This window comes from Limulus polyphemus, unplaced genomic scaffold (assembly GCF_000517525.1).
Source record: "Limulus polyphemus unplaced genomic scaffold, Limulus_polyphemus-2.1.2 Scaffold575, whole genome shotgun sequence".
In the NCBI taxonomy this organism is placed as follows: Eukaryota; Metazoa; Arthropoda; class Merostomata; order Xiphosura; family Limulidae; genus Limulus; species Limulus polyphemus.
In genome coordinates this window covers 460,549-472,144 of record NW_013666185.1, presented here as the reverse complement: position 1 = coordinate 472,144, position 11,596 = coordinate 460,549, and the positions used below count along the sequence as shown (strand labels likewise).

At 38.8% G+C, this 11,596-nt stretch overlaps 1 protein-coding gene across 1 annotated transcript in view; it reads left to right on the top strand.

The window, feature by feature from the left end:
* The window catches only part of LOC106459207 (kinesin-like protein KIF28P), a 65,088-nt gene that overhangs the window by 27,871 nt on the left and 25,621 nt on the right, over nucleotides 1–11,596 (top strand). Inside the window, exon 13 of the mRNA XM_022385639.1 lies at nucleotides 3,782–3,936. Coding sequence (XP_022241347.1) covers nucleotides 3,782–3,936 — 155 coding nt within the window. The remainder of the gene's footprint in view (nucleotides 1–3,781; nucleotides 3,937–11,596) is intronic.

The window sequence follows — 11,596 nt, the reverse complement described above, 5'->3', positions numbered from 1 at the left end:
ATAGGGTAGGCTGGTATATATATAAGAGGGGAAAACGTGACGCGGTAAGGTAAGGTAATGTGTAGATAGATAGATAGTGAGTAATTGAACTGCAGTCACAGGGTATTGTTGAAGTTAACGTTCGTTCGTTACAGTGTTGTTTTAGCGCGAGTATTGAGATTAAGTGTATCGCAGAGTTATATTCGGAAAGAATAAATCAGTTTTATTAAAAAAGGACTTGTGTCGCTTAAGTTTCGTCGGAACGAAGTTACGGAAAGTTAATTAACAAACGGAGACGTAACAATAATAAGCGAAACTATGAGATGTAGGTTTATATATATATATACTACGCAAAGTAATTAAAGAATGATTGTAATTCATGGCATTTTAGAACTACTGTTTCATGATTGGTCATGTGGTCTGAAATGCAAATGCTTTGTCATTCAGCCTACCATTGTAAACAACATTTGGTAGAGATGGCTTTACATTTTCACATTCCTGACATTTCCCTTCAATATGAAATATGGCCACAATTAATAGCCTTATATTGATGTTTCCAGCTTAAATTCAGAATGTTTATAAGTTCCAAAAACATACTTTATCCTTCCTCTGAAAGAGTTGTTTCCAAGGCATCCTTCTTACCTGGAGTGACTTAACGGGATGCAATATGTCTCCAAAAGCATTCATACATGCTTGATGAGAAAGACCCTAGTGAATGTGCAAGTCATTCCACTTAGTCAAACCATTCTGCAACAAACATGTTGACCAGTTTAGCTCTGTTATAGTGGGCATTATGATTCGTTAAGCTGATGACAGGGCCACTTATATTAGCACATACCAGCAAAAATGGTTATAGGATGTTGTCCATATAATATCTATCATGAATAGTACCATTCTCATAATTGTACAGGTCAATTCATTCACTAATGCTTCTTCCAGCCTTAACTATACTTTCACTACCACCATATGTGTTACATTGCTGTATGAAAATGGGGTTGGATCTGGTTTCAGATTTTCCACAAATATGTATAATCCTATTATTTGGCTGCAAAGTAAAGCATAACTTATCTGAAAGAAGAATGTTACACAACATGCTGTCGGTCTACTGGATGTATACTTGAGCTGTTTTATTTCTTATTATGAAGGAAATACACCTCAATGAGCATCTGAAATACAGACCAGCCTTTTGATACTGTTTCTAACTATCTTGTACAAATCACAACTATGAATATCTGATTTATCCTTGGAGCAGATACCTTTGATTGTGGTGAGCCTGCTAGAATTGACAGATAGTGGTCACCTCCTTGTATTGTATATGATGGTTTGTTATCCATCTATACATTCAAACTAATCACAATCCTTAAACTTCTGGTAACTCTCACCAATTGAAAAAAGACATTTATCAAGTACCATTACACTGCCTGTGCTTTCTAATCATTCTAATGAAGTTTAATGCCTCTACAAAATATGTACCTGGGAAAACTAATTAAAGGTGACACATTGTTTAGAAGTCAAATGAGGAAGTGAAGATAATCCTGAACTTGCAGGTGAGGTATGAGCTTATGTAGATATGATAGAAACCAAAAGCCCAATGAGTATGTTAGTAAGCTTCTACAAAAACAATGTGCTACTGCTGCCAATAGACAGTATTTTGTTTTGGTTCAATACATTTATGAGTGCCCAATCATGTCTATAACATGTATCAAGTATCTGCTATTTAGTTCATTCTTTGCTTTGTTATTGTATAAAAATCACCACTTGATGAAGGAGCAAGAGAATGTCTTGCTGCTCAAATAAAGCTGATTGAGTGATAAGAATGGAATATCTAGGGAGATTTACAAGGTAGAATCCTAAAGGGATACCAATACTAACCAATTGTAGAAAGTGATCTTAACAGTCCTTATTGTGGACTAAAATTGGAAGTGACATAAAGAATGAGTAATGTCTTTTCAGTTGTGTAGTTTTTAAACTGACTGATACAATTCAAGGAACAACTCCATTACCTTATATATTTTAGTATAAGTTGTTGACAGGTCTCTTTGATCATGATGGACAGCATTACTTAATGACAGTGAGCTATTTCTTGAGGTTCATTGAGATAATGCACTTTTCAAGCACATCTAACAAACGAGTCTTAACTAAGCTGGAATGTATATTTGCTTGATACAGCATTTCAGTGCAATTAGTTACTGATATTAGATCACAGTTAATGATATGTGATTTACAATAATTTTGAAAGATATACAAATTCCAGCATATAACCTCCAGCCTGCATTTTTTCCATTTGTTTTGGAGTGGTAGAGAGGGCAGTAAAAACAGCAAAGAACTCTGAATCAGGAGGATCCCTTCCTGAGCTACAAAGCTATGCCAATAAAAGCAAGTAAAAGCCCACTACAGCTACTAATAACATAACTGCTGAGAACTACAGTTCTATCATTTTCAAACAATTTATATCTAAAATAGCCTAACCTAAAGAAAGTGATAGCAACAAACAAAAGAGCAAAAGAAGCATATTCACACTTCAACAACAAAAGACAATCTAATAAGACATTGCCAGAATTGCAACCTGTCAATACCTTATGAATTAAACTAGATGACAAAAAGAGACGGAAAATCCCAGCCATAATAATGGAGAAATATTCTTTACCATGATCTTTCATTGTTGTGGTAGAAGGTGAAGAAGTAGGAAATGGTCTCAAACCCAAGTTGGAAATTCCAAGTGTGGAGCAACTGTGTCTCATAGAGGACAAGAAACTGAATCAGTAAAACTTCAAGATATTGAGATTCCAGTAAGTGGGAATGTAGCTTCCCAATAACTGAGAATGCAACTGGAGAATCAAGAAAAATGACAACTTATTCTGGAAAAGTGGCCAAGAAGCCAGTAAGACTTAAAGAGACATTAGCATTAGCAGTATGATGAAGGAAAAGAAATGTTTTTTGACATTTAAGCTGAATAAAATAATTATGTTGTTTTCAAAGGGGAGGAGATGTTAGGATAAGTGATATAATATGTATGTATAATTATTGTAATATGTGCATATAATAAATATTGTGAAAGTCTTCAAATAAACATCTGCTAGTTTTGGTGGGCTTTAAGAGAATTGTGGCTGACATGTTAATATTTTACACTACTTGTTTTCTGTGTTAATACAAGAAGTAATCTCTAAGCTAGAATGTAACATTACTGGATCAGTTGGACCTAGAAAATATCTTAAGTGAACTATAGTGCTAGAAAAACATTACAGGAAAGAAATTTATGACGGTTGACGGTTAATTTAAAATCCAACAACCTTTCATTCATATTAATATTGTATGTATATATATAGTATTTCCATTTTTGCCTGGTATGTATTTGTTCATGTGGTTCAACTTGGGATAGAAATTAATTTTTGTCTCAGTAATATATTAAAAGAAAATACATAATATCCTAACAAAAGGTATTGATGGACAATTTTGTAAAATTTCAATAAGAAGTTTGTTGTACTTTATGCATCAAAAAAAAAACTTTAAAAACTAGCTTGATACAAATGAAACATAAATATGTTCTAAGGGTCTGCTATTTAGTTCATTCTTTGATTTGTTGTTGTATAAAGTATAAAAATCATACACTTAGATAACAAGCTGAAATAATTAATGAAATTTAGGCTAAATACTGAGAAGTTCTTATTAATTTCTCTATGTAATAACTTTACTTAATTTAATACTTACTTTTGATATTGCCTATTATTTACTAATGCACAAAAATTATTTAAGAATAGATGAATTATAAAAGAATAAATGTAATAATTTCACTACTTTCCAGAATAATGTTTGGCACCACTCAGCTTTATGTGTACAACAATCCTGAACAAGCCATGAATTCTGAGAAACAGTATCCAGAAGTTACCTATGAAATGGCACAAGAAGAGATTGCAAACAAAGCAGGAATTAATATGGACTCTGATGACCAGTCTTTGGGTATGTACATAGTTGGTTTTATTGACTAGTTGTATGTAACTTCCTATAATAATAGAGGTGCTGGAAAATAAGAATAATTTTATAATGAGTTATTCTCTCAAGATCACTACAAGTTTATAGTATCATCTCTATTGTTGTGTCTCATCTAACTTAAAACATATTCTGCAGGTAGCAAATGAGAGAACAAGGGGGGATCATTCAGATATCTTCTCTATACATTAGAAATTTCTTATTTTATCAGGAAGTGTGCATGTAGAATCAAACATGTCCCCAAAATAAGTAACTAGAAATTTCAAAAACATTCTAGAACTAGACTGTTGTAATAAATAATTGAAGTGTAGACTCAATAGACTTCAAAGAAGAAAGAAAGATGAATTAGGAAAACCATAAAGGCACTAACCAAAAGTTTCTTTAACATGTCACATTAAAATATAGTCAAGAGACTGCCATTAGAATGAGTCAGAGAAACTACTGCTGCTAAAACTATTGAAGTATTAGTGCTGCAACTTCATGGTGTGTTGCCTTATAAATAAAAGAAACCACAGCTTGTTACCTCAAAGATGTCAGTAAAGAGAGGAAAGCAAACAGGAAGCAAAGAACTTGTTGATTGGGTTAATACAGTTCACTTGGCAAGAAAATTGACACATGCATGTGACAGTTGCATGTCAAAATGGATCTAATGCAACTGTAAACACATCATACCCCAAAGATGATCCCCTCGAGGTGAACTCCTGTACATGGTGGGGACCTCCTAGGGAAGGTTCTGTGTTTTCAGTTTACCTACTCTCGGATCTGAACATCCATCCATGTGTTTGCCATGAAGGAGAGGAGAGGATCCTGGTGGTCAAGTGGTGTCTGGGGCACTGCAACACTCCACTTTGGCCTTCAATTCCTGTAGATGGGTGACCTTGGGGTGGCACTTTCCCAGAGCCAATCAACTGGTCCTGTTGGGCTAGGGTCAACTGAGTACCAGTGTTGGGCATTCTCAATGGGTGTTGTGGACATTGTGTCTGATGCTGGTGTTTGGGTACAGTGCTCATGAAGCCCTGGCATTACTACAGTGATCTTGTTTGACATTGTAGTGCATCCCCTCGTAGGACTTCATGGTGGGTGGGGTCAGTGGGCACTGAATCATTCTCTATTTATTATGGTTCCCGAAAAAAATATAATTGTAAAAAACAGCTCCTAGGTAAACAACAATGCATTGATGACTCTGTTACACTGTCTCTCCCAAGTCAGTAAGGAAATAGTGTATGGGGACATTTTGGTGAAAACATCTACAACAACACATAGCAAACTCCTCCTGAGGTCAAAGGCCATTGGGGATATACTCATTGAGGTTACTCCTCATGCTACTTTGAATTCCTCCTGAGGTGTGATCATTGAGAGGGATTTGAAGAACATCCCCGAGTCGGAGATCCTTGCTGGTTTATCTAGCCATGGAATATCTGCTGTGCACCATATCTCCACTTGCAAAGCAGGTTAGCTGAACTTTAAGGTATGGCCATACCCCCTCAGATGTTTCCAGTGTCAGTGGTTCGGACAATCGAAAGCATCTTGTCCTGGTTCTTTGATGTGTGTTCATTGTGGTGACAAAGACCATTATGCCTTCGAGTGTCAACTGGACCCTTACTGTGTCAATTGTGGTGGTTCTCACTCCTCTTACTACCAATCTTGCCCTAAGCGGGTAGAGGAGAAAGAGGTACAACGTTTGCATACCATCCACAACATTTCTTACCCTGAAGCCCAGAAGTTATTGCCCCCCCCCCACTCCATCTGCACTATGTTCCACTGCTACAATGGGAGTGCAGACAGATCTTCTCATGCCTCCAACAGAGTCGTTCTCAAACCATGTCTTTTGCCCTCTCTGGATAAATAAGTTGACAAATCTATGTCTACTCCTATCTCTATCCCCACTATTCCTCCCAGTAACTGCCTGGGTCCACCTCCTTTGGCCCCAGCTTCTAGTGTCTGCTCAAGTCCATCTTCTTTGGTCCCGAGATGCAGAACAATTATTTGGTCATGCTCTCAATTGCTGGAATCTATGTCTACTAACAGAGACCTGCCCACTTGACTCAGAGCAGGATCCATGGAGGTCAACAGACCTCTTTCTATTAAAGAAAAACAGAAGGATTCTCCACCCAGTTCTCCTCCATCTAAGTAAAAATGGTCACTTTGATACAGTGGACCTGTTGAGGTTCCCATTCTAATCTGGATGACATTAAGGCCTTGATCGACTCCTATCATCCTGTGTGTCTTTCCTTACAGGAAATTTTCCTGAAACCTGCTGATACAGTGAGCAGCGTTTTTTATATCGAAATGATAGGTTGCGTGATGGATGAGTGCATCGAGGGGTGGCACTGCTAGTCAATTCACGTGCCCAACTTGTCTGTGCCACTCAATACACCCTTGGAGGCCATAGCCATCCATGTTTCCTTGGGTCATACCATCACTGTTTGGTCTCACTACCTGTCTCCTGGAGAGTATTATGATAAACCAGACTTTACTGTCTCCCTTTGTAATCCTGTGAGACTTTAATGGACACAATGCCCTCTCGTTTGTTGCTGATTTTGATGGGAGGGGTCGTTCCATAGAGTGTGTGCTCTTGGATCACCACCTTTCTCTCTCTTCAATACTGGTTCCTTTACCTATTTTTATTCACCTAGTCAATCTTTTACTGCTATTGCTCTATCCGTTTCTCTTCACTTTTCTCGCATTTCTCTTGGAGAGTTGACAGTGACCCATGGGGCAGTGATAATATTCCTATTGTGATGGAGAATGACTGTGATCGATGCCACCTGAGCCAAGTGCCATAATGAAAGTTGGACCAGGCTGATTGGCTCTCTTTCACCTCTCTCTTGGAACTCGATCGTGCTGTCGTTAGTCTTCCATCTATTAATGACTGTGTGAAAGCAGTAACTGATTGTATCATTCAAGCAGTTGTTCATTCTATACCTAAAACCTCGACATGTTTCCCACATGTATCCACATCCATGGTGGTCGGTAGCCTGCCAGCAGAACAGAAGGCTCGAAAATGGGCCTAGGATACCTTTTGCAGGTATCTCACTCTTTCCAACCGCATTGCTTTCCAACGGGCCCATGTCCATGCTCAGCCGGCCAGACATCAAAGCCAAAATGAATCTTGGATTAAGTCTGCAACTAACATCTCTTCAACCACTAGTTTCAAAATCATATGGGACAAGATTCGGAAGGTCAATGAGAGATAAGCTTCCCATCCCCTTTCCATCTTGCTCTCCAATGGCCTTGAAGTTGCTGATGTACAGAGCATTGCCAATACTCTCAGCGAGAGCTTTTTTCGTGCATCTAGCACTTCTGTTTCTTCCCCTGCCTTCTTGACCATCAAGTCTTGAGCAGAGTGATCACCTCTTTCCCTTTGGGCAGATTATCTCTATGACTATAATCATCCCCTTACACTGGTGGAACTCGAACTTGCTCTTCATCAGTCTGGCAGTACACTGGCTGGACCTGATGAGGTTCACTATGAGATGTTGTGCCATATCTCTCCTGCCTCTCTAGCACTATTTCTGGTTATCTTTAACTGGATCTGGCAGGAGAACATTTTTACTGATGCTTGGTGCCAGGCTATTATCCTACCTTTTCCTAAGCCTATTAAAGATCCCAAGATTCCTTCTAATCATCACCCAATCACTTTGACTAGCCTTCTCTGTAAGGTCGTAGAGAGGATGGCTAATGCTTGTCTTGTTTGGTTCCTCCCCTTGCCCAACTAGTGTGGATTCCGCCGACAGCATTCCACTGTGGACCACTTGTTTTGACTTGAGACCACAATCATGGAAGCCTTTCTCAAGAAGGAATATCTTTTTTCTGTTTTCATCTATCTTGAGAAGGCTTACAACACTACGTGGAAGTACAGCATTTTGTGGTATCTCTACTCATATGGGTTGCATGGCAATCTACCCATTTTTATTCAGAACTTTTTACTCAACAGGAAATTCCAACTTCCACTACACAACTTCCTCCTACTGTTGCAAACAGACTCTATGTCGATGACTTCCACATCGCATGTTGGTCGTCGATCATGAGGTTTATTGAACAGTAGCCTCAGACTGCCCTCAATTGTTTGTTGAAGTGGACCACAGCAAACAATTTTACCTTTTCTTTTTCCAAAACCATTTGCATGTGTTTTTGCTACCAATGGGGTCTACACCATGATTCTGAGCTCCATCTCAGTGATGTTGTTCTTCCCCTGGTCCCTGAGGCAAAGTTTTTGGGGCTTATCTTTGACTGTAGCTTATTTTCATTCCTCAAATAAAGCAACTGCGTGTCAAGTGTACAAGGGCACTGAACATCCTCCATGTCCTCTCTTCCGCCTCTTGGGGAGTGGATCAATGTTCTATGTTCAAGGTCCCTCGTGCCCTTATTCGATCTCAACTAGACTATTGGTCTCTGATCTATGGTTCTGCCAGGACCTCAGCATGAATATGCTGGACCCCATTCATCATCTGGGGCTTCGGCTCTGCACGGGGACTTTCCACACTTCACCCGTCCAGAGTTTGTACACTGAGTCCCACAAACCCCCTCTTCACCTCTGTCATTTGCAAATTTCTCTGCAGTATACTACCAAGCTTTGATCCTTACCACAGAATCTCACCTGGGGTTGTGTCTTTCTTCCTCAGTGGGCTGTGCTCTCTCAGAACAGATGGTCTGTCATTCCTACCTTTGGCCTTCGTATCCAAGCACAACTGGCTGAATTGGGTCTGACATTGGATGACGTTGCTGTCCCCAATGATCAGCCCATTCCACCATGGCTTATTAGCATCCTCAAATGTGATCTTTCCTTGAGTCATCTGAGAAAGGCAGGTACTCCCAATTGGAAATACCATCTTCTCTTTGCCGAACAGCTTTCAAACCATCCTTCTATTCCCGTTTATAGGGATGGTTCAAAATCAGGTGACTCTGTGGGCTCTGCCATGGTTTGTTGTGGCTCGATGGTTACTCTACAGTTTCTGTGTTCACTGCCTAGTTGTATGCCATTTCTCTTGCCATGGATCATGTAGAAGCTATGCAGTACACCTCATCATTCTTGACTATTTACACAGACTCTCTTAACTCTCTACTGGCCCTGGAATCATTTAACGTTAATTCTCATCCTGTTCTTGTTGTTATTCAAGAACAACTGGTCCATTTTTTTCATCTTTCATTACTATTCAGTTTTTCTGGATACCTGGCCTTGTCAGTATTCATGGGAACAAGCTTGCTGACACTGCAGCTAAGTCTACCTGCTCTGGTACTGTCACAGCCATGCCTGGCCCATATATGAACTATGATCCTGTATTCCAGGTGCAGTTTCCTGCCACTTGGCAATCGCTTTGGGGTGAGAAACATCATAACAAGCTTCTCCAGATCAAACCTTCTGTTGCTCTTTGGCTGTCTTATTTCCATAAGAATAAGAAGGAGGAAGTTTTACAGGCTAGGATATGCATTGGTCACAATTTTTTAAATCATCGTTTTTTTTTATCTGGTACTGATCCATCAACGTGTAGCCTTTGTGACATTCAAGTAACAATAGACTACATTTTACTGTTGTGCTGTCATTACAACTCTGAGTGATGGCACCATTTTACACGTTTTCTAAGGGCTTAGCCCTGATATTGGATGGTGTCATTGGCAATGGTGACACTGTCCAAATTGATAGTATTTTGAAATATTTACCAGCCACTGGCCTTTTTAATTCTATTTGAATCTTTTATCAGATTTTTTGCAGATTTTTTAGTTTTAACTCGATTCATTTTTACATTTTATTGAATTTTACCTTTATAAGATTTTTACAAGTTGTTTGGCACAGATAGCCATGTTGCTTTGCCAAAAATGCCAACCAACTAAAGTTGGTAAGAGAAGAAAACTTACACGCAATTACTTGTCAGTGTAGAAGAAATACTAAGACAATTTTGTCACAGGTGATTTAGTGTTTATTTTTGCTGCATGATTTTTGGCACAGTTAGTTTATTATTGTCGAGCAAATAGAGCAAAGGACTGGAAAAACATATTGGCAATTTTCAGTTGATTTGAAAAGTCAACATGTTGTATGGAATATCATTTCAACAGTGAAAGGAATTAGAATCTCAAGTGAAAATGAACTAAATGACAAATCAGTATCTGATTAAACGAACTGAGATATTGGCAAGCTGTACTTACTGCCTTGATAAGGGTAATGAGACTCAAATTATTGTTCTTCGTGGAAGTCATGAGAAACTCTTCACACCAAGAAATAAATATTTCTTGAAATTTGTTAAATATTTTGCTTACAAGGAATTAACATGCACTTGAAAGAACATAAAGAATGAGCTGTCAGGAATGGGTTGATTCCATTCCTGTTCTGTTGGACTCCAGCTTTGAATATTGACTACTGTTAGAAATGTCAAGTATTACTCAGTTGTGCCAGACTGTACTCCAGAATGAAATAAACCACACAGAAATGGCACTGCTCCTGATAGACTTATGAGCCCAAGAGTATGATAATGAAGCAAACACGAAAGGCAAAAACAGTGGTTTTCAATAATGGATTAGAGGCTTAAATTCGAGTTTTTTTTATTATGCAGTGTACACACCTCTGAGTCTTGAATTGAATGATGCAGCCAAGTTGTTTTTGTACTACAACTCATCATTGGAAAGTATTTCTATATCATGTTTTCTAGTTAACTGGAATGTAGGATTAATGTTGTTCATGCTTTCTAACACCAATTGTGAGATGCCTATAATATTGTTACACCTCCAGTCGTTACTTAATTTTCCGTAAATTCGTTCCGACGAAATTTTAGCGACACAAGTCCTTTCTTAAATAAAACTGGTTTATTCTTTCCGAAAACAACTTTACCGATACACTTAATTTCAACAGTCACTCTATAACAAACGCTAGAACGTCTCACGTGCTCATGCTCGACAATACTCAATTACACACTCTCTGACTGCAGTTCAATTACTCATTACCTACACATTGTCCCGTCACGTTGTGACCATCTTATATACCAGACTACCCCAATCTAGTAATCTCCCGACAATTCACGAAGGTTCGAGAAAGAAGTGGCGTGATACTGGTCACGTGACCTCGCTGACGCAACACTGCCCCTCCTTAGTATTGTTCGTCCCGAACAATAGCCACTTACATTAAACCAATAACAATTAACAATAACTTAATTAAAATGTACAGAATTACAAACACAAAATTACAATTCAACAAAGTTTCTTAATTTTACGGGACGTATCTTCTTCTGTACTGGTCTCCATCTCGTTGGCTTCTGCTTCATCAGGATATGTCCTATCGTCGATAACAGTCACATCAGTGGTAGTAACTTCATCAAGAGCTTCAATGTTTCCCTTCTCAAAACTGAGTAGAGTTTCTTCTTCGACGGTGGCTTCTTCAGGTGGCACATCTTCAGCAGCGTCATTTGTTCTGTTGTCCACTTTGTCCCAACTGAAATGTCCTGGACCATGATAATGCCAAAGCCTGTTGGCATGCACCACTTTTGGCTTACCTCGCCGACCACATTTTACCTGGAAAGTCACGTCTGAGAGACAATCCACTATGTCATATGAGCCTTCCCATGGAGAAGATAACTTAGGAGACTTCCCTTTGGTCTTCCTGGGATTATACAACCATACCTTGTCTCCTGGTACAAAGCTG